Genomic DNA, 20,365 nt, shown 5'->3' on the forward strand with positions numbered 1-20,365 from the left:
AGTGACGTAAAGCGACCAATGGGTGACTGGTATACTAGTTGGGGAAGGCCAGAGACAAGATAGCAAGGCTAAGCAGATGTTGGACCGAAAGAGGCAGCTTGAAGGCCCTGGAGATTCCTGGCAATAACATCAATACCCGGGTATAGTGGTGTATTCAGCATGCGATAGAAACATCAACCGGTGTTGGCTTTGGATGTCAGCCGCGGTTGGAGTCGGGAGGTTGTACGCTCGGGAGCCGCCGAGGGAAAGCCCCTCCAATCACATGGCGTCCCAGCACAAGGTGTGGGGGAGGGCTGGTGGAATGCACGTTCGAGGTTTGATTATGCCCGGTGGGGAGTTGTGGCATGTTGGAGCGAATGTGGTGCCATCTTGGCGGTTGCAAAAGCGCTTGTTACATCGACTTCTAGCCTCATGGTGCTTCGGCCATGCTTTCCCTGCAGAAATGTTGGTTGGCGCAGCAGCGTTTGTTCCAAGGCAGCCGGGAGGGGTTAGAGGTGCTGGAGACCCCATCGGTGGTGCAAAAGATGCGATACCGGCCCCGTCGGACAGCCCATCTACCGGGTCTAGGGGACGTCACGGAATAGAGTCCATTATGGGCGTAGGCAGGAAGCTCAAAGCGAGGGTGGTGGAGTTGAGGTGCAGAGGTTGCAATGCGCCTGTGCTTGTGGAGAGATATTTTGCCATTGGCCGCTTATCTCCGTCTACCAGCACGCCTCGAGCAGGCATAATTGCAATTGTTGGATAGCCGTGAGACAACGGATGTTGTTGCAAGTGGCCCACGGCGAACCGACTTACACCAAGTAGAGTAGTCCGGTTCTCCGCCACCATTTAGGCGAAGGACATGCTGTATGTGATTAGGATTTTCACGGGATACTCGCCAGCTTCACTAAGCATGTGATCGATTCCCAGGCAGCTCTTCATATACGGAGCGCCAGTTTTTTCCTCTCATTTAGAAATGTATTGCAAGAGGCGGAAGGGAGCGGACAGGGAAATCAATTGCCATCTATGTAAGGCACGGTGTACCGGGTAATGTGAGGCAAGGTCGGGTTGGAAATGGGGTCAGGTTACAGGTGCCCGAGGTGTGGCCCTCGGAGTTCGCGTGTTCCTGAATGAGAACAGAAGATCCGCACCGGCGGTCAGAAATGGCAACGAAGGGCAGGAACTGGTTGGCTAGCAGCTGTACCTTTGCTGCGGCCACCAGCAGAAGGATGCATTTTGCGTCGGCAAGAATCTGCTGTCAGTTGCTAGTTGCCGGTTGAGAAAAGCGGCGAACCACAGAACCCTAGGCAGGCAGGAGAAGGAACGGCGGCTGGAACTGGAACTGGCTGGAAGGATTCGAGGTTCGGAAAGAAGTCCACGGTGGCCAGGCAAGAGGATCGAACGGCCCCAATCGGCAGGCAGGCAGGCAGGCACGCCGCACCTCGCACTTGGAGCCCAATCGACGGCCTGCTTGCATCGGCACCGAGATCAGGTGCCTGGGACCAATGAGGGCGTTTAAGCACGCGAGCTCACGTGCCGAGTGTCGTAGTATATGCAAATCCAAGGAAGGTAGTCCTGCCTGCCCATTGAGGTGGTTGCATCGGATCGGGGTCACAATTGTCGTTGTGTCGTTGGACCTGGGAAAGTGCATTACACTATCCGTACGTACGTACATACATGGTACACACAGGTCTACACTACCTACGCAGACAATCACCACGATTGAAGCCCTAAACCACCACACCAGGAACGTGTGGAGAGGGAGGGCCGGTTATTGGCCCCTTCCATTGGTGTTGGCACGTCCCAAGGTACCGCCAGTACGCATACGAACACAGAGAAAGTACCTCGCCTGCGCAATAGGCACTTGGCTTTCCACGGTGCCGCCTCAAGGTAACACACAACCTGCGCCGCCGATAGGGATCTCAAATGTGATGCGATGCGATGCGATGCGATGCGATAGCAGCAGCACTGGCTCACCTCCCCGGACTACGTCCTCCCCGGGCGCCCGCGCATCGCATTCAAAACCTCTCGCTTCCTCCATTGGCAATGCAACACTGGCCTCAAAATTCGACCATACCCCTCATTGACCGGGACCAATAGCCGGGCGACTCAAGATACCGAGCTGGTGACGGCTCCAACGACATGACACGCGACGCTCGTCACTGGCTGCCCACCGCGAATGGGGTCAGGGTCTGTCCACTCCACCTCGGTCTCTCTTCCTCGTCCACCCCCCAGAGATCTCCGTTTCTTGCCGGGTTCGAAGCGGGACGCTGACCAGGGATACTACTCGCGCAGGTCCTATCGCCAACCGCACTGGGCCGGGCACCCAGCTGGCGCTGCTCTGGCGCCTGGGTCTGGATGGAGTCTGGACGTCTTGCTGCTGGGCTGGGTGTTTCCCGATGTCATGGCAAGTCCCGGCCCGCTGAAGATCATTGTTGGTGTCTCGACAAGCAACGAACGGGAAGCACCGGGAAGACACTGGACGATTTCTAGAGTGTGCCCTGAACGTCAGCTTTTAGTGTGCGACACAAGCTGAATGGCAGCCATTTCGAGTCATTCCACTTGACTCGGGGAGCATGTGTATTTTTTCTTTTCTTTTTTTTATCAAAACATGCAACATGACTGACATCTGCTCGTCTTGTCCGAGTGAGACATTGCCGCGCCCGCGCGTTGCGTCGGCTTGGGGCGTCGATAGTAGAAGGATTCAGGGTTCACGGTGAAGTACCCTGTTGCTGCTGTTGCTGCTGTGAGCCCGCACTGGGCCATGAACAGGGTACCGCGAACGAGATGCCTCTTTCGACTCGTCGTGGCCGACCTTCAGGCACCAAGACACGACGCTCCTGGATTCATAATCGTGATTCACTGCCTTTCCGGGACACCCGAAGAGACCAGCTGGACATGGCGAACTTGGCATGAAGCCTCAAAGTGACTGCTTTCGCAATTGCAAGGTGAGGGCTGCTCACCGAGGCGATACGGACGGGAGAGCTTCATGGAAGATTTTGTTGCAAGACGAGGGTTCCCGGCTCGCGCTGGGTGTGAAAGGATCGGCGCGTCCATCCCGATGTCCCCTGGTCTGCCTCTACGCACAATGTAGTACTAGACTATGTACGTGCCTGGCAATCCGGTGCTGGACCTGGTCGTGCAGTGCGTCCCCTCCTCTGTGGCCATGGGGGATCTACAAAGCCATGGCTGTTGCTACGGTGCGGTGCGCCAGCCAGTTCGTTCTCCGTACCCGTACGCCAATAACCATGCCGGCGGTTGCTCTTCTCTCCCGGCCATGGGTGCCGCCGTCGTCGGTTCTTAGTCGAGACCTGCGATGGCATGGCTCCCCAGGAGGAGGTAGGGGGCAACTTGGGCACCTATCCCATTCTTGCGCCGCCTGGCAGGTAAACCACGGACGCGCCAGGTCAAGTCCAGCCGGCGGGCGTCGTCGATTGGGTCGACTGCAGGACGACGTCGCCTCAAGCTCCGCATCTCACAAATTTGCATCAACCGATGGGTCCCAGGTTTGCTGCTACTGCGGCGCACAGAGGCACCCCCATCCCCATGCCCTGGTCGCACAAAGCCGGCCCAGCTAATCCTGGCCAAGCGCCGAGCTCATTCGTCCAGACTCGGTGCTGGGCTGCAGCAGTTCTGACCAGCAGGGCCCATGCTGCTGGCACCTCGCCCACACCTGCAACCTCCTGGTCCGGCCCTTCAAACCACTGACTGGGTGGATGGATGGATGGTCGAGAAAACGATTCGTACGGATATTCCAGACCAGAGCCCATCGTTCTTCACGCAGTGCAGCAGACCACCACACCACATACACTACCGGTACACGCTACTAATCATGGTACACTACCCATAATACGCACACTACGCTATACCACCCGAACCTATACCGCACACAAAACTGGACAGCACCGCACTAGCATCGGTCTCGCTGCGTGCGCAGGCGGCAAAAGCAAACACCAGGAGGGCAGCCAGGCGCAGGCAAGCGGCCGATGGACGTTGGGCGGCCCGACTTGCGTGATCTCGCAGCAACAAGGCCAAGGAATCGAACCCACAACGCGACAGGTCAAGCAGTTGGTCCTCGGTCGTCGTTGTTGGAGGAGAGTCTTGGAGACGCCTCGTCCACACACCCGGCCTCAGCGCCTCAGTCACCCAGTCGCACCCGCATCTCTCATTGGATCCCCCGCTCACATGCGCAGCGACTAGCTGCCCATTAGGTACCTTGCTTGACCTCACCTTGTCTTGTCGACGCTACCTCCACCTCTGCCTCTATCTGCCTCTGCCTTTGCTTTATCCGCATACACGCCCATCTCACCTCAGGTCGATGAGAATCCTCCTCCATTGCTACCGCCTGGCCATCCCCATCACACCATTGCCCGCCTATCTGCTTGCCTGTCTGCCCGTCTGTCTGCCACGAAAAACCCCCTCCCCCACCTCTATTACCTACGCATCCGAACTTCCCCAGCCACCGTCGTCTTACTAGCCAAAGCAGCTGCCGCAGCCTGGCCCTAGTTTATTTGCCTATTGCGTTTTGGTTGACGTCTCTTCTGTCCGGCCGCTCCCTTTTCTCTGCCTTCTACGACATTGCCTGGCATTGCCGCACCTTATTCAAGCACAGGGTACCTTTGGCCTAACCCTCCCTACCCTACCTTAGCATACCTGACCTTGCTTGCCTTGTGCCTTGCCTTACCCTACTTGTCCGCGCAGCTACCTGACGCTATCCGGCTCTACATCCATTCTCCCCCCCTTCGGTGCCTCTCTCCTCTTGTCGTCTCAACCTGTATCAGACAGCAGCAGCCGCGCCCTCACCACCACTACCACCACCTCCTCCTCTACCTCCTCCTACGCCGCCGCCGCCGCCGCCGCCGCTGCCCAGAACGCGACGCCCTTCCCACAAAGTACCTCCCCTGTGCCTGTGCCAGTGCCAGGGATCCACCCCACCACAAGCATCCAGATCTCCGAAGCTTCTCTGCAAGCCCTGCCGCTACCGACCACGCCCACTCCCACGCAACCCTCAACTCGCTGAGACGAACTAGGAAGCTCTGCGCTGCAGCTGCTCGCCGTTCCGTTCAAAATGTCAATAAAGTACGTCCCTCCATGTCCGATTTCTTTCGATGCTCTGCCTCTGCTTCCCCCTTCATCTTCCCGACATCACACGTCGCTTAAGCCCCCATCACCACGGAGTGAGCTATCCCGGTCAGAGTCCGTGGTACCCCGCCAACCTTGACCTTCTCTCTCCTCTCTGCTCCCACCCCACACTCCCCCCCGTCCAACATGACGGACCAGTATCTGCAAGAGCAGCATGCCCTCACCATTGCCCGCACCGTCCAGAGAGAACGACAGCTTGCGCAGGCCCGCCTAGATTCTGACCATGGCGACAGTTGGGTCATGATCACCCAGACGGGGGATATCAACCCCTTGCCTCACGAGCACATTAGACACAGATCCAATGCCAAAGTCAGCCTCGAGCTGTCCGTGCCCAAGTCGTTACAGCAAGGGAGGACGCCATTTTCGCGCAAGAGCGACAATGGCACCGCATACATCACAACACAACGGGTACGCAGCGCATGCTTGTCCCGAGACATGCCGCCGGAACACTGGCTGACAACTCTCTTGCAGGTCATCTACATTCCCGCAAAACCAACCCCCGAGTTCAAGTCGTTTCATGCCCCAATCCTGAACTGCGCCGACTCGTATGTGGGTTCGCCGTTTTTCGGCGCATGGTTCTGGTCTGCCACCGTCGTGCCGGTTGCCGGGGGCGGCGTGCCCGCCGACATACCGAGAGTTGAAGTCAAGATGAGCTTCAAGGAGGGCGGCCACAGCGAGTATAGGCAAAGGTTCGAGGAACTGAAGGAACGGCTCGAGCACGTCAGGCGCCTGCAGCAGGAGACAGGGCAAAATGTCAACATCCCCGATGAGCCTCTACCGGCATACGAGGCAACCGAAGGTGACGGCGCCGCCTCGGCCACTCTCGCTCCGCAGGAGCCGGTCACCCGGTCGGCTAGTTCTGGGAGTCAGAACCGACGCCCGGACGAGCCGCCACCAGATTATGACGAGGCGCAGGCCCAGACGCTCAGCATGCGGCTCGAAGATCATGTCCGCGAGGAGTCTGATAGAACATAGCAGCCCCCCCGGCGGCTCGTCACGGCTCATGACCGGCTCCTTGCATCGATACCTTGCTGCATTTCACTCCCTACAATTGTACTTTTTGATAGCATCTACACTAGCGGTTGGCGGGTCCTGCGTTTCTTAACGAACATCCAGAGTAGAGAAGAACGGGCAGGTCTTGGAAGGGGTGCGCGCACCCGGAAGATAGGGCGCAGTTGCGTTGCTGTACGTATGCCGGCTTGTGTGGGAACAATGTTGGTTGGCCGCCACTTAGCATGAATTGTGTCAAATTCGACGCTGGGGGCCTGTACGCAACCATGCGAGTAACTTTTGCCTTCTGTTGCAATGCGTTTCCATGTGACGGTGACGAAGAGCTTGAGCTTTCCAACGATCTGATCCGGGACGGCCAATCCTTGGCGCTCCCGGGTCACGTTCGACGATGCTTAGTCACCCAGCCATTCCACCACAGCCAATCAAAATCGACCAATTGGGAATAACTTACGACCGATTCAGACACCCAGTTTTCGTCTTCAACCTGCCGAAAGCTCCCGACTTCCCCCATCACCATTCACGACACCACGTCAAGCCATTGAGAGCACACACCTCTGCCACAATGGGTTTCTGGGATACCATCACGGACCTCGCTGAGGCCGCCATGCCGTGGGCCACCGTCGAGGCCGAGGCTCCTGCCGCTGAGGAGAAGGTGAGCCTGCGCAATTTGTTGCGGATGACCTGAGGCTCGGCGAGAGTCGTGGAAACCGCTCACCGCGACGCCCAATGGACTTTCGCACGGACCTCAGTGAACATCTTGACACTTTCCGACGACCGCGAAGCTCGAAGCACCCGCTGACGACGTGACAGGAGGAGGAAACCCCCGCCGAGGAGGAGGCCAAGGAGGAGCCCGAGGCCGAGGAGGAGGAAGAGGAAGAGGAGGAAGAGGAGGAGGAAGAGGAGGAGGAGGTCGTCGACCCCAAGGACCAGCTCGAGGAAGGTCGGTCACCCCGAATCCGATGCATACGCGATACCCGGCGCTGGCGGCGTTTGATGACATGCACATGAGCAATTTTGCATCCGTCCGGCCGGATGTCGATCTTGCCCGCCTGCCGCGAAACCACGACATCGCAGCACGCCAGAACATATGCTGACAGCTTCGGTTACAGAATGCAAGGAGTCCAAGGCTTGTGCACCGGCCAAGCACCACTACGACGAGTGCGTCGAGCGTGTCACGGCTGCCGCCGACAGCGACGAGGGTGCCAAGGAGGACTGCGTTGAGGAGTGTAAGTTTGTCCGGAGCTGCGAGAGAGAGCTTCGCCGCCGTGCATACGGCGGGCATGACTTGTCGTCGATCCCGAGCACGAACGCTGATATGTTGCAGTCTTCCACCTCGCCCACTGCGCCACTCAGTGCGCTGCCCCCAAGCTCTGGGCCAAGCTCAAGTAAGCTACACGACACGAATAACGGCGTCGACGGACTTCAAGACCATCACAGCGGCATCGGCGCAGGTAGTTTAGAAGGTGGCCGTGAGAGACGTGATGCCGAGACGAGACGTCGTCTAGCACCGGTCCGTTGGGACCAAACCTGTACTGCAAGATGCCTGTCAAGCCGGGTTGCTCAGCAATGGGCGCCGTCTGGCTTGCGGCATCGATACTTTGTCTTTTGTACCATAGGCATCGCCCGCAATAGATTCCTCTACGATTCAACCCCAACCGTTGTCCGAATGATTTGCCCACAGCTGAATGCCGCAGTGTGCCGTCTTTTGACCTTGCCCGAAACTTTGTGCTGCCGAGCAAGTTGACAGCAAGCTATTGCAAGCCAACATTTTTAAAGACTGACCGCATCTAGGGCTTAGGGTCCGGTCCGCTGCAAGACCACCCGGGCCCTGAAGATACAAGGCCCAAGTGCCATCGGCATGTAACGGGTAACACGGCTGGTGTGGCTACGGGGCGAGTTGAACAAATTCATGCGCAGCGGACAGACTAAAAACAGAGCAGAATGGCCCGACGAAGGAAGCAAGGAATGGAGCTGGGATGCAGTAAATCTGCTCCTGTGTGGCAAAGCAATGAAACGCTACTCTCCGGGAAAGGCAACCGGCTAAAAGGGAACGGCAACTTTCGCCGGGTCGAAGTTTGTTGACGGTTCGTCGCAACCAGGGAGTGAGAGATAGAAAGTAAGAACAAGAGAGGGGGGAAGAGAGAGAGAGGCTTTCATTTTGATTTTGCGTCGGATCCGAAATATGCAGTCATGTTGGCGTTCTGCCAGCAGAGCCAGAGATCTGTTGTGATACAAGCCAGGGGCCACCGCACGAACCAGAACAGCACCTGCGGCCATGCTTCCCAAGGTGGCACGGCACACACCAAGGTGAGAAAAAAAGGTCGAGAACGATGATCCTAGGACCAGCCAGCCTCGGAGGGTTGCCGTTCCCTGTGGTCATGTAGTGGATACAAAGACCGGCCCGGAGTGGGAGGCCCAATGCGAGCAATCGGCCGAGACGCAGGCCAATGGCGACGCCGGACACAAAATCCACTTTCCGCAGCTGCTTTCGCCGTTTGGGCTCGTTGTGGACAACTGCTGCAAGAGCTGTCAGTTTCGGCCAACAGTCTCTTCTCCAGCAGCACCATCTTTTCTGCCATGGCGCACCTCTGGTCCTCTCGGGCCCTCGAGAAGACGACTCTGGCGGGGGCATTCGGCACGACATGTGAACATGTCCTCCACCTTATCTTTGCGGCAGAAGGAAGGGTGAGGGGGCTGTCCCAGTGGCAGCATTCCAAGATAGGCACTTTTTTTGGGGGGGGGGGGGGGGGGGGGGGCGGTTTTTTGCTATAATTACAAGCTTCTCAGGCAATGGTTCGATTCGGACAAGAGAAGTAAAACCGTCATGGTTGGCCCTCGCAGCGTTTACCGGTTCATCTCGCTTCCGCGGCCCCGTTCCTCCATTTCGCAGCCTTTTTTAACGCCTTTCTGCGCGCTGACAGGCGGTAGGCTGTTAGTGCTGGGGGTTTTTGTCTACTTCCTTTAGAAGACCAAATGGGGGGCCAACCAAATGTGGAGAGCTCGACGCTAGTCCCCTCCCCCCTCGTGTGATGCGCGCCGCAAACCATCTACCAACACGCGCAGGCCGGGGAACTCTGCCGGAGTGGTTGACAGTGGAACTGGACGGGAGGGGTCATCACTCAATATCCAGTTCCGTCAGCTGGTTCCAGGCCTCGTCTCTCTGGTTTTCCCCCCTTGCCTTCGCTGCATGGTGCAAGCGATGTAAGTTTTCCTCGTCCCATGGGTGGGATTTCTGCGTCTCGGCTGCAACAGAGCCGTTCTATCCCATATTCAGTACAATTCGTCCGGATGTGATGCGCAGAACCATCCCTCATGCAGGGCCCTGTATCCCCCCCGGTCGTTCTCCCCCTTCCCTTTTGAACTCGCCCTCCCGCTTTCCCTTCTTATCTGCTCTTCTTCGGTCCCTTTCCCCTTCTTCTTGGCTCCCCTCCGACTGTTGGTGTTCCGTCGTCGTTCTTAACCGGGATACCCCATCGTTGGGAAACCCTTTGTCCTGTGTCCTCCCCCCCACCCCTTCTACAAATTTCATCTGACACTTCAGAAATTTGAGACGAACAAAGGACGAGACCAGCTATAGCAGCCCAGGAGCCCTTGCCAAGGCACGCCTAGGCCAATCTCCCGCGGACCGCTAGGCCATAAACTCCCTAAACCCCCGTCTCAGAAGGGCGCCCGCATACCCCCCTCCCCCCCCCCGGCTCGCCAGGCGCCTGCGCGCCGCACCGTCCTTCAAAAATGCCCTTCTCCCGCCGTCCCAAGGCCTCAGAGGTCTCGGCCGACGACCGCAGTAACATCACCACCGCGGCAGCAGCCCGCGACGCCCACGACGACGACAGCAGCAACGCCGAAAAGAAGGCCGTGCCCTCTCTCGACACCGACGCGCCGATGCCGAACCACGCCCCTCCCGGCTCCGGCTTTGGCAAGCTTGGCGACGAGGAGTACGAGCTGCGCGATGTGGACTCGGGCTCGCGAGACGACGCAGGCGTGCCCCGCGGCGGCGGCAATGGTGCCGCCGACAACAATAGTGTCCTCGAGGGAACGACGACGGAGTACCGCACTTATAAGCGCCGCTGGTTTGGACTGGCGCAGCTGACGCTGCTCAACATCGTCGTGTCATGGGATGTAAGTGGAAACAAGAAATTGCACTTTTGCCCCCGCCGCCCAGGGTGATACAGAGGGAGGGGGAGACGAGTTGGGAAACACAAAAATCATGACGTCTTGCCAGCGGTTGGTTCGTGACTTGCATCATTGTCGGGTACCTGCAGGCTGAGCAAGCCACAACCACGCAAATGAAATGGCAAGGCGACGAGTGAACGATTGCGATTCTGACCACCAGCCTTGGAGGGGGGACCAAAAACGCTGACCATGATTTACTAGTGGCTCACATTCGCTCCCGTAGCCTCCAACGCCGCGGCCTATTACAACGTCTCCGAGTCGACGATCAACTGGCTCTCGACGGCCTTCCTCTTCTCCTTCGTCGCAATCTTCCCCGTCGCAATCCGCATCCTCCACTGGGGCCCCAAGCCATCCTTCATGACCGCCGCCGCCCTGATCCTGATCGGCAACTGGGTCCGTTACGCCGGCTCCCACTCAAGGTCCGGCGGCAACTACGGCGTCGTTATGTTCGGCCAGATCCTCACCGGCCTGGCCCAGCCCTTCGTCCTCGCCGCCCCGACGCGCTACTCGGACCTCTGGTTCACCAACCGCGGCCGCGTCGCCGCCACCGCCCTCACGTCCCTCGCGAACCCCCTCGGCGCCGCCCTCGGCCAGCTTATCGTGCCTTTCTGGGTCACATCCCCCGGCGACATGTCCCCCGGCGTGCTCTACGTCGCCGTCATCTCGACCGTCGCCTCGCTCCCGGCCTTCTTCATCCCCGCCCGGCCCCCGACCCCCGTCGCTCCCTCCTCCCAGACTCTGAAGCTCGGCATCCGCGAGTCCTTCGGCATCGTCTCGCGCTCCCTCGAGCTCTGGCTCATTCTCATCCCCTACGCCTTCTACGTCGGCTTCTTCAACTCCATCTCGTCGCTGCTGAACCAGATGATGAACCCCTACGGCTTCTCCGACGAGGAGGCCGGCATCGCCGGCGCCCTGCTCATCGTGGTCGGCCTCGTCGCCTCGGCAATCACGTCGCCCATCCTCGACCGCACCAAGAAGTTCCTGCTGGCCATCAAGGTTGCCGTCCCCATCATCGGCCTGTGCTACCTCGCCTTCATCTGGATGCCAGAGACCCGCAACATCGCCGGCCCCTACGTCATCCTCGCCGTCCTGGGCGCCTCGTCCTTCGCCCTCGTGCCCGTCGCCCTGGAGCTGCTCATCGAGCTCAGCCATCCCGTCAGCCCCGAGGTCACAAGCACCATCGCTTGGGCCGGCGGCCAGCTGCTCGGCGCCCTCTTCGTCATCATCTCTGACGCCCTGCAGGCCGGCGCCGACGCGAACCCGCCGCGCCACATGAAGAACGCCCTGATTTTCCAGGCCGTCGTGGCCGTCGTCATCGTGCCGCTGCCACTGTTCCTCGGCATGTTTGGCCGCAGCGACCGCGTCAGCCTGAGACGCATCAGGTCCGACGAGCAGGGGACGACGCAGCAGACGAATCCGTAGATGAGCCTCTTGCTGCGCGTGAGCGCGCGCAGGTAGGTAAAACGCGTATATGTGTGATGTAGCGCGGGGGTCTGTGTAGGTGTGCCGGGTTTGGGGGAAGGGGTGGGAGAAGGAAGGGATGTAATTAGGTATTATCTGCTATGTAGTTAATTTTTGGATACCCTTTGTTTTTTTGTGTAACACATGATTTTTGTCTCTGATATCGTGACCCGCCCTAGTCGGCTAGATTTTGCCGTTGCCATTGCCGTGATCGTTGCCATTACCGTTGCCGTTGCCGTTGCCGTTGACGCCCTGCCCGCGGACGCCGAGGATCTCGTCCCACTGCCGCCTCAGCCGCTCCATCTCGGTCCAAGCCCGCGCCCCCAGCTCCTCGAACTCGGCCAGCTGCTCCTTGGTCAGGTCCTTGGCGCCCGGGTTGCGGCCGACAGCCTTGCGCAGCACGCCGGTGGCCGGGTCGCGCGCCAGGGAGTCGCGGTCCTCGACGGCGCCCTCCCAGCCCCAGCCCTCGACCTCGGTCTTCTTGACGTCCTGGCGGCCGGAGCGGGTGGTGGCGGAGCCCCACTTGATCCTCTTGGCGTCGAGCTCGGCGAGCGTCTCGTCGTCCTGCAGGGCGACCCAGACGGGGGCGGCGGCGCCGTTGTAGCCCGTGACGGGGTGCCAGGGCGAGCCGGCCCAGCGGGCGACGTAGAGGACGAACTTGTAGACCCAGAAGAGGACGATGGGGAACGGCACGGGGAAGAGGCTCGACGCGACGACGCCCGGGTGCGTGAGGTAGAAGGACGGGCGCGCGGGCAGGGCGCGCGCGGCGTCCGGGTCGTCGGGCGTGAAGTAGGCGGCCGAGGGCGCGCGGGCGGCGGGCAGGTGCGACGTCAGGGACAGCACGTCCGTCAGGCGCTTCGAGCTCTCGTAGGGGCTGTCCGTCTCGACGCCCTGCAAGTCGTCGAGGCGCAGGTGGCGGGCCTGCGGCTCGACGCTGCTCGTCCACACCACGCGGCCCGGCGTCTCGCCCGGCCCGGCCCTGCTCAGCAGGGGCAGCAGCTCGTGCGCGAGGACGTAGTGCCCGAAGACGTTTGCGCAGAAGACCTCGCCGAGGACGGGGGGCGAGGGCTTGGTATCCGTTAGCGGATGCGAGGGAGGGAAGGGAAGAAGAAGGAGGGGGGGGGGCTAATGCGTACCAGATCGGAGCGGACGGATTGCTGCTTGACGACGGCGCCGGAAGGGGCAATCTTGAACGCGGGCCAGGTCACCACGGCGAGGAGGCCCTTTGTGAAGAGGTCGGTGAAGAGCCCGGCCCAGTCGAGCCCCGTCCAGCCGCCGAAGCCGGCATTGAAGATGACGGAGTCGAGGCGGGGGATCTTGTAGAGGCGGGCGTCCGGGTCGGTCGGGTCGGTGATGGTGCCGCGGACGAGGTTCGCGGCGCAGGCGTAGACGGAGGGGAGGTCGCAGAGGTCGAGCTGGGTGGAGAGGAGGTGGACCCGGGCGAGGGTGTCGTCGGGGTTGTAGGAGGTGCCGGCGCGGGAGCCGAGGGCCGGGGAGGTGGTCGCGGTGCGGTGGAGGTGTAGGCGGAGGGAGGCGATGGTCTCGCGGGACTTGCGCACGGAGCGGGTTGTGGGGATGAGGATCAGGTGGGAGGAGAGGGAGCGGGTCGCGAGGAAGTCGTCGATGAGGCGTTCGCAGATGCCGAGGCCGACTCCGCTGGGGGCGGGCGGGCGGTCGTCAGCCGGGTGTGGTCAAGCCTTGGGGCAAGGGAGGGGCTGGGCGGAAAGGATTTACCTGTTTGCGCCGGTGACCAGCACGAAGAGCTGCTCGCGGGGTGACACCTTGTCCCAAGGCGCTGCGATCATTGTGTGTGGCCAATTGATTGGGAACAGGTGGAATAAAGGTGCGGGGATGCCGTGAGAAAGGAAAGCCGACGAGGTCGAGGGGCGGGAGAGCGCGGCGTCGTGGGATGTTCGGCGGTGAGGCTTGTCTTATTCAAATTTCAAAGGGGGGTTATATTAGAGAGGGAAAGCTTGATAGGTCACTGCCCCTTTGGGCGACGGTAAGTAACCGCGTAACGGCGCCCCGTGTCTCATGCGGGTCCGCGGAAACCTCCGCTGTTGGGGCGCGCCGACACGCACGTGCCCACCGGATGCCGGACTTTTGTCAATTAAACATCGTTCGAGGGGGGCGCAGCGTCGATGTCGAGGATGCCAATGACGAGGGCTTCGCTTCGACAAGGCCGGCACGACGTGTCCCGGATCGTGTCATAGTTGGCTGGAGCTCTTTTTTTGGTACTTGAGCGAGCAGCCGTATGCGGCTTATCCCAGGGAACTTTGGATTTCCAGGGGACTTTGGATTTCCCAGCGAATTAGGGGCCTGTCGGATTACCTGCATGTCGATCGATGGCAACCACCATTAGCCATTCATCGTCTCAGCTGCACCAGGGAACCCGAATACGGATCCGAAAAGGCACGCAAGGCAACAGCAGAGAGAACTTGTGTGCTCTTGTTGAGCAACGTTCATTTCAAGATGCGGCGAAATAGCGGTAGGGGCATGACGAGCTGAACTGATCAAGAGGCGGCACCTTCGGAAGAGATGGGAGCGGTGAGAAGGGGTATGCCGTCCTTGTATATTGAGCTTGGAAGCCTAAACTGGCAGAAGCCTTTATTAGTCTCAATCCCTACATTCCCAATCTATCCCTCTACAACCCGATCACGAGCAAGACCTGGCATGGTGTTGTTGCTTGTGCCTGCTTGGCTGACGCGGACAGCCAAATTCAGGTCAATCAATCAATCAATCAACCCGGATGAATCGGGTCAGACCCAAATGCGATGTGGTTGATTCGGCTCGCTTACACTGCCGGATCTGGGTCCGTTTGCTTCAATCAATAGCTAGAATAACCCAAACGCAGGGCCTTTCATTTCATTGCTCGATTTGTCAAAGGGGTGTTGCCTGATTGGCTGGCGAGTTACCCCCCCGTCAAACACGTCACTTTTCAACGCAGCAGACATCTCAGCGTCGTAGGGCAATGAACGAAGAGTAATTGTATTATAATTAGGGAGAATACGCTACAGGTCAAATAATGCCTCCGTAGCCCTCCTTACGTAGCCTTGCACAGGCGGCCGTCGCTCCTCAGCTCCCAGTCGTCGCTGCCCACGGCCGTGAGCGCGTAAAAGGTGCTGGTAGGGTCGTACAGCTTCTTGATCGCCTTGAGCTTGGCGTAGTTGGTGCCGTAGAATACGGACTGGAAGTTGGCCGCGTTGCGGTCCGCCTCGTTCAGGTACGCTCCGCCACCGGGGGTGAGGGCCTCCAGCGCGGGGATCAGGGTGTTTGTGACCGTGGCCTGGCCGGAGACGATGGTGGAAAAGTCGGTACGGCTGTAAGGGCTGCAAAAGGGGGTTAGCGACCGATCAATTCGGAAATGTTGGGGGAATCATGTCTGGGAGACTCACGTTCCGACAACGGCGGAGAACAGGGCGGTGCGCCAGGCGGGGTGCACAGCGTTGGCAACAGCGTTCGCGGCACGGGCAACGTTGATGGTGAGGCCGGAGATGATGCCGCCGCTGTTGATGATGGACTTCAGCGCCTCCGTGAGGGCCGAGGCAGAGGCGTCGTCGGCGACCAGGCTGCGGGGCATGAGCCGGCCGCCAATGTTGTACTCGGTGACGGCAGGCTCCGGGTTCATGTCGTTGTAGCTGTCCAGGAACGTGCTGTACTGGCCAATATGGTAGTCTACGCGTGTGTTAGTAAGTCGTCGCATCTCGGTTCACAAGGCTAGCTTACCGTAGGTAATGCCAGCGGCATCAAGGGCGTCGAGAGACGGCTGGAGCAGGGCCTGGAGCTCCTCCTTGGTCTTGTTCGGGAGCGTAGTCGGCTGCACCTGGAAGAAGCCAGAGGCCATCAGCCAGATGCTGACGGCTCCGGCGTCGACGATGGCGGGCAGGTTCTTCAGGTAAGTGGTGACGGCGCCGTAGAAGACGTCTTCGGTGACACCGGCACTGGTGAAAGTCAGGTTGGCAGACGAAACAATCGTGTCGGCGTAGGCCTTGACAGTCATGGACAGAACAGCGGCGTACGTGCCGCCGCCGCCGCCAGAGAGGGCCCAGTAGAGGTCGGAGTTCTGGGTAGGGGTCGCGACGAGCTTCAGGCCAGAGGAAGTGACAACCTCCCACTCCAGAACCTGGTCGGCGGCGAGACCGTACTTGGAAACAAGGGGTCCGTGGCCGCCGCCCTGGGTGTAGCCTCCCGCGATGCCGACAGTCGGGCTGTTACCGCCCACAACGACGAGTCCCTGGGCATGTGCTGCGTCCTGGGCCTCGCCGGCTTGCACTCCGGCACCGAGCTTGAGCGCCTTTCCGGTGTAGCCCGTGGACTTGTAGTTCAGGACGCTAATGCTCTTGAGGTGGTGCGTCCAGAGCGCCAGAGCACCGGCGCCGGTGGACTTGCCGAGGTAGTCGTGTCCGGTGTTGCGGATGGTGAGGCGGATGTTGTTGTCCTGGGCGAACTTGATCGTCTTGACGTAGTCGTCAGAGCTGGCAGCCTTGACGGCGTACTGGACGTAGGTGCCGATGATGCAGCGGTCAGTCCGGTCGAGGAAGGGGTCGCAGCTCTGGTTGGCGGCGAAGGCGGCCATGACCGACGAGGAGGTCTGGATGTGCGTCTCCGCGCTGGCCCAGCCGTTCTGCAACGCCGTGCATTTAGCCTCGTCGTACGCGCCAAACGAGCTGTCGTGGCAGACGGCGCCGATGGGAACAGTCGCAATAAGCCGTCCGCCGACCGTCTTGTTAAAGGCAGCCCATTCCGCCGTCGTCGGCCAACAGTCCTCCCCTGGGAAGCATCGGCATGTCGAGTCCCTCTGAGAGATGCCGTGGCCGAAGGGGGGTTTTCCCGGTCTACCAATGGAAAAAGCCGACACCACCGCAGGGGCGATGGCGAGGAGGTTGAACAGAGACACCATTTTGAAAGAGGGGGAGGCCGCCACGATCGCTTGCCGAGAAGGGAGGGAGGGGGGGAAGGGCTCGAGGGGATGGAGGTGCGGAGAGAAGGACTTTCACGATGCAACACCAGGCTTCCCACGCTACATATTTATGAGGCAGTCACAAACTAGAGCATCAACAAGACGAAATGAGACTGACGATGGTTTGATTAGCACCCATGTTAATATTGACTGCAATGGCCCACGAATGCTGGGCTTCCACGCGATGTTTGTGGTGAGAAACTTTTAAGCTATTGGAAAGATAGGACGAAACCAGCATTGTCCTGACTCTTCTCCCTGCGAGCACTGGGGAAATATTGGACAAAATGGGACTGGTTTGCTGCGTGGCCTCCTAATGCATGCCAACGAGGGGAAGTCCAACCTTCGCAACACCAAAACCATTGCAGGCCTCCTCTCCAGTCTCCAGTCGCAGGGGCTCTCCGGATGGTCTTGAAGAGTCTACCCAACAGTGCGTATGAGCTAATATAGGCAGGTAGTATCGCGGTGCCGCTCCTGGGAGCGTCCCTGACACGCACTCTTTGGAAGCAAGGATGGCGTCGTCATCGGCCGAGTTGACAACAAGTGCACTAACACTTCTCGGCAGGGGGACTCGTGGGACCTTTTCTGGGCGGCAGTGCTACACTACCACGGTCGGCCGCTGGATGGCCACCAACGGCGGAATTCTCGCCAGCGGTTCATCCCAAAACGTGTGCTTGCATGGTTGCGGCGAGGGCGACGCAGCAGGCTATCGGTGTCCCCCGCATGTAAATGTTGACCCCCGGCCCTCCGGGTTGATGGACGGTGCCCGAGTCCGAGGTAACCCGATGGACCGGCCAAAGAAGACATCGTGCGACGCCACCTTTCAGAAATACCGGCGCTAGAAAGTAGGAGAGGGAGGCAACTTGATCCTCCCGTCTGCACGGAGCATTAGTTCCTGGATCGAATCAATTCCTATCTAATTGGTGCATCTCCACCGTTGGACTAGCACGCAAACAAGTCAAGTAACTCCCCCGGCGCCGCGCTTAGAATCCCGGCTCCCGCGGCCCGCTCCCTACCAACGCTTGACTCGTGACCCTTGTCGGTTTGGATCACGCACATCAAGGACGCAACGACAGCCCCCCTCCGACATCATTTACCGACGCTTTCCCGGCCTCTGTCACTTATCTTCTCATGACTCGTACACCTCCAAGGGTTTCCAACTTCCTAACCAACTTCTCCCACTCCATGCGGTAGGCAATGCCCCCTTTTCACACGTGTGCCGTCAACGACACGAAACCGTCCCCAACGAGCGGCAGGGAGTACAGGCACACCGTCCACAGGCACCACAACTTCCACGCGCGAGCGTCTGTTTGCGGACTACGGGTCCGGAGCACTCCGGCAACAACCAGGGCACCAGACAACGTGGGCAAGAGGACCGGCCACGAGCGGATGTGCCAGACGTAGACGCATACGCAGGACCAGAACGGGACGAGCATCGCCAGCGACAGGCGTGAGGCCCTGTCACCGAAGAAGAGGGGTATGGTGGCGCGGCCGCGGCCGCGGTCTCCCGCTTGGTCCTTGAGGTCCTGGACCTGCATCGTCGTCAAGATTACGGCGCTGATAATGGCAGCCCACGCGTACCCCTCGCAGGTGATGCTTGCGTCTGCATTCCCGCTGATTGCAATCTTCAAAGACGCCGTGTTGAAGAGTCCGTAGGCCACGGCAATGATGACATCTCGGACGAGCTCATCCCCGCCCCGCAGGTCGTTGTACAGCCATGTCAGGACGAGGATGAAGACGCCCTCCCTCCAGACGCCCAACACGTAGTTGAGCGCCAGGACCGTAGGGATGGCCACGAGCATCGCCTTGCGAGTCTGCTCCGGCGTAACTTTGCCGGCAGGTATGGGACGCCAAGGCTTGTTTGCGAGGTCCTCGGACACAGATTCAGGGGCCCTCTGGTTGGCAAGGTCGAAGACGAGGACGCTGTACCAGTTGAAGGCGACCACCAGAGGGAGGCGCCCCAGCACGGCAAGCGTTGTTGCATGGCCTGAGGTCAGGGGGAGTCCGGTGAGCCCGCCCAGGAGGCCGAAAGCAGTGTTGGGCACCACGAAAGTGGCGAAGTTGCTCTCGGTAAAGTCCCAGATCAGGCGAGGTATGCGAAGGATATTCATGAAGCTGGAGGACTTTCTGCTAGGGCTTGCGTCGCCTTCAAACGAGGAATGTTTGAAGGTGAGGGGAGAGCGCTCTCCGATACTTGGCTGCGACATGATATCCCGTTGCTGGGGTTTGTCGTTCTGTCGTTCGGGCGGATGATGATGGTTCTCTGGAGAGTGTCCCGGTAGTCTGGTTTGACAGTTCGGATGAGCACAAAGAGGGACCCTCTGTGCATCTCCTGATATCGAGGAGCGCTCATGGCCCATAGATAAAGGCCCGCCGAGATACAGACATCGTCGGCTCTCATGGGGAGGACGGGGTCTTGTGACAGAAGCATACACCGCTTCACCCGTCGGGCTCCAGCACATGCCCAAACAGCTTGATTCCCTCATCGCCAGACCAGAAGTCAAATTGTTAGACGGTACATCTGCGTCCCGGGCCTGTCAACTCGCCACCTTTGAGGGCCTCACAACGATATCGTACTGTGACGTTGGCCGCAGGCGATGCATATGCAATTTGGCATCAACCCCTGAACGATCATACCCGAAGCAGCGAGACAAAATACCTCGCGCCGTACGGAGAGGGAGGGACCCCTTTGGGAACCGTTCCTTGAAGCGGTTTCCGTTTGAGGGTTTGTCGTGTACGCGCAACTGTAAGTTTGAACCGGTAGCCGACGGGTGCACCCCCGATGCCACAGAATCCAAACTCAATTCTTGGTTTCCTTGGTCAACTAGCAGGCGATAGCTCGGCCCAGACCTGTAACCGCGGAGATCGAACAGGTGATGCTACTTGACGTCGTAGTGGACTTAATTGCTCATGACCCCCCATTGCTGGTTTAACACTTGCATGTCGTTAGACGATGGTGTATGAGTGAGAGGTCCATATATCCAAACTATATTAAAGAGTTAGGTACACTTCACTGTGGAGACGGGCCCGGTGGCCGCCGTTCTCGCAAGGTGCTCACAGACAGGTAGCGAACCCGAGTGTGGCCCTTGTACCTTATCCATTACTTAGAATGCATGTGGGCTCCAAGGTGTGACCATAGCTTAAGCGGGCTCTTTTACTAAAAAGGTGTCCATCTTTGACTCCATCTGCCCCGTCATGGTCGGGCTAGTTTCCGGTAGACAGGTGTCCCCACCCACCGGCTTGGGCGGCCCCGGGCTTCACTGGCATGGGATTCCATGTCGTCGTTCATCTGGGGATGAGAACCTGTCTGGCGGGCGAGGTTCGAGGATGCCGCACTCCGAGCGGTGATCGACGCATCTCCCAGAGGGTTGCCTGCAAGTAATTCCAAGGCCGTTGTATGTGCAAATCTCCCGGAAGTATCATCATCATGATACGAGAAATGCAGATGCGCCCATGAGATCCTGGCTGCCAAGCATGGGATAAAAAGGCTTACTTTACTTTATACTTTAATTTTTTTCAATTGACAAAGGAAGGAACCTGCTAGGGATTCTGAAACGGTTGCTAGTTAGACAAAAAAAAGAAGTGCATGCCTCGTGTATCCAAAAACATCATCCATCATCGTGGTTCCTGAGCTTGGCCCGG

General features: G+C 59.3%; 6 protein-coding genes across 6 annotated transcripts; 3 read left to right on the forward strand and 3 right to left on the reverse strand.

Annotated features, from left to right (window-relative positions):
- Window positions 1–5,047: 5,047 nt before the first annotated feature.
- Window positions 5,048–6,096, forward strand: EsH8_II_001400 (GRAM domain-containing protein; the record flags this gene model as incomplete). The annotated part of the gene is made up of 3 exons (XM_083264698.1): window positions 5,048–5,058; window positions 5,355–5,529; window positions 5,593–6,096. The coding sequence occupies 3 exons, from the start codon at window positions 5,048–5,050 to the stop codon at window positions 6,094–6,096; spliced, it is 690 nt and encodes a 229-aa protein (XP_083122020.1).
- A 598-nt stretch (window positions 6,097–6,694) lies between these two features.
- EsH8_II_001401 (ubiquionol cytochrome C reductase hinge protein) lies at window positions 6,695–7,521 on the forward strand (the record flags this gene model as incomplete). The annotated part of the gene is made up of 4 exons (XM_083264699.1): window positions 6,695–6,784; window positions 6,943–7,072; window positions 7,242–7,358; window positions 7,457–7,521. The coding sequence occupies 4 exons, from the start codon at window positions 6,695–6,697 to the stop codon at window positions 7,519–7,521; spliced, it is 402 nt and encodes a 133-aa protein (XP_083122021.1).
- A 2,343-nt stretch (window positions 7,522–9,864) lies between these two features.
- Window positions 9,865–11,727, forward strand: EsH8_II_001402 (major facilitator superfamily domain-containing protein; the record flags this gene model as incomplete). The annotated part of the gene is made up of 2 exons (XM_083264700.1): window positions 9,865–10,251; window positions 10,507–11,727. The coding sequence occupies 2 exons, from the start codon at window positions 9,865–9,867 to the stop codon at window positions 11,725–11,727; spliced, it is 1,608 nt and encodes a 535-aa protein (XP_083122022.1).
- A 222-nt stretch (window positions 11,728–11,949) lies between these two features.
- EsH8_II_001403 (uncharacterized protein) lies at window positions 11,950–13,571 on the reverse strand (the record flags this gene model as incomplete). Its single annotated transcript, XM_083264701.1, has 3 exons — window positions 11,950–12,834; window positions 12,903–13,422; window positions 13,501–13,571. 3 exons carry the CDS (start codon window positions 13,569–13,571, stop codon window positions 11,950–11,952), a joined length of 1,476 nt encoding a protein of 491 aa, XP_083122023.1.
- Window positions 13,572–14,809: 1,238 nt separating this feature from the next.
- On the reverse strand, window positions 14,810–16,666 carry EsH8_II_001404 (uncharacterized protein; the record flags this gene model as incomplete). Its single annotated transcript, XM_083264702.1, has 3 exons — window positions 14,810–15,095; window positions 15,162–15,441; window positions 15,493–16,666. 3 exons carry the CDS (start codon window positions 16,664–16,666, stop codon window positions 14,810–14,812), a joined length of 1,740 nt encoding a protein of 579 aa, XP_083122024.1.
- A 1,265-nt stretch (window positions 16,667–17,931) lies between these two features.
- Window positions 17,932–18,930, reverse strand: EsH8_II_001405 (UbiA prenyltransferase family-domain-containing protein; the record flags this gene model as incomplete). Its single annotated transcript, XM_083264703.1, has 1 exon — window positions 17,932–18,930. One exon carries the CDS (start codon window positions 18,928–18,930, stop codon window positions 17,932–17,934), a length of 999 nt encoding a protein of 332 aa, XP_083122025.1.
- Window positions 18,931–20,365: the final 1,435 nt, after the last annotated feature.

The sequence above is a fragment of the Colletotrichum jinshuiense genome, chromosome 2 (genome assembly GCF_051148585.1).
Source record: "Colletotrichum jinshuiense chromosome 2, complete sequence".
NCBI lineage: Eukaryota > Fungi > Ascomycota > Sordariomycetes > Glomerellales > Glomerellaceae > Colletotrichum > Colletotrichum jinshuiense.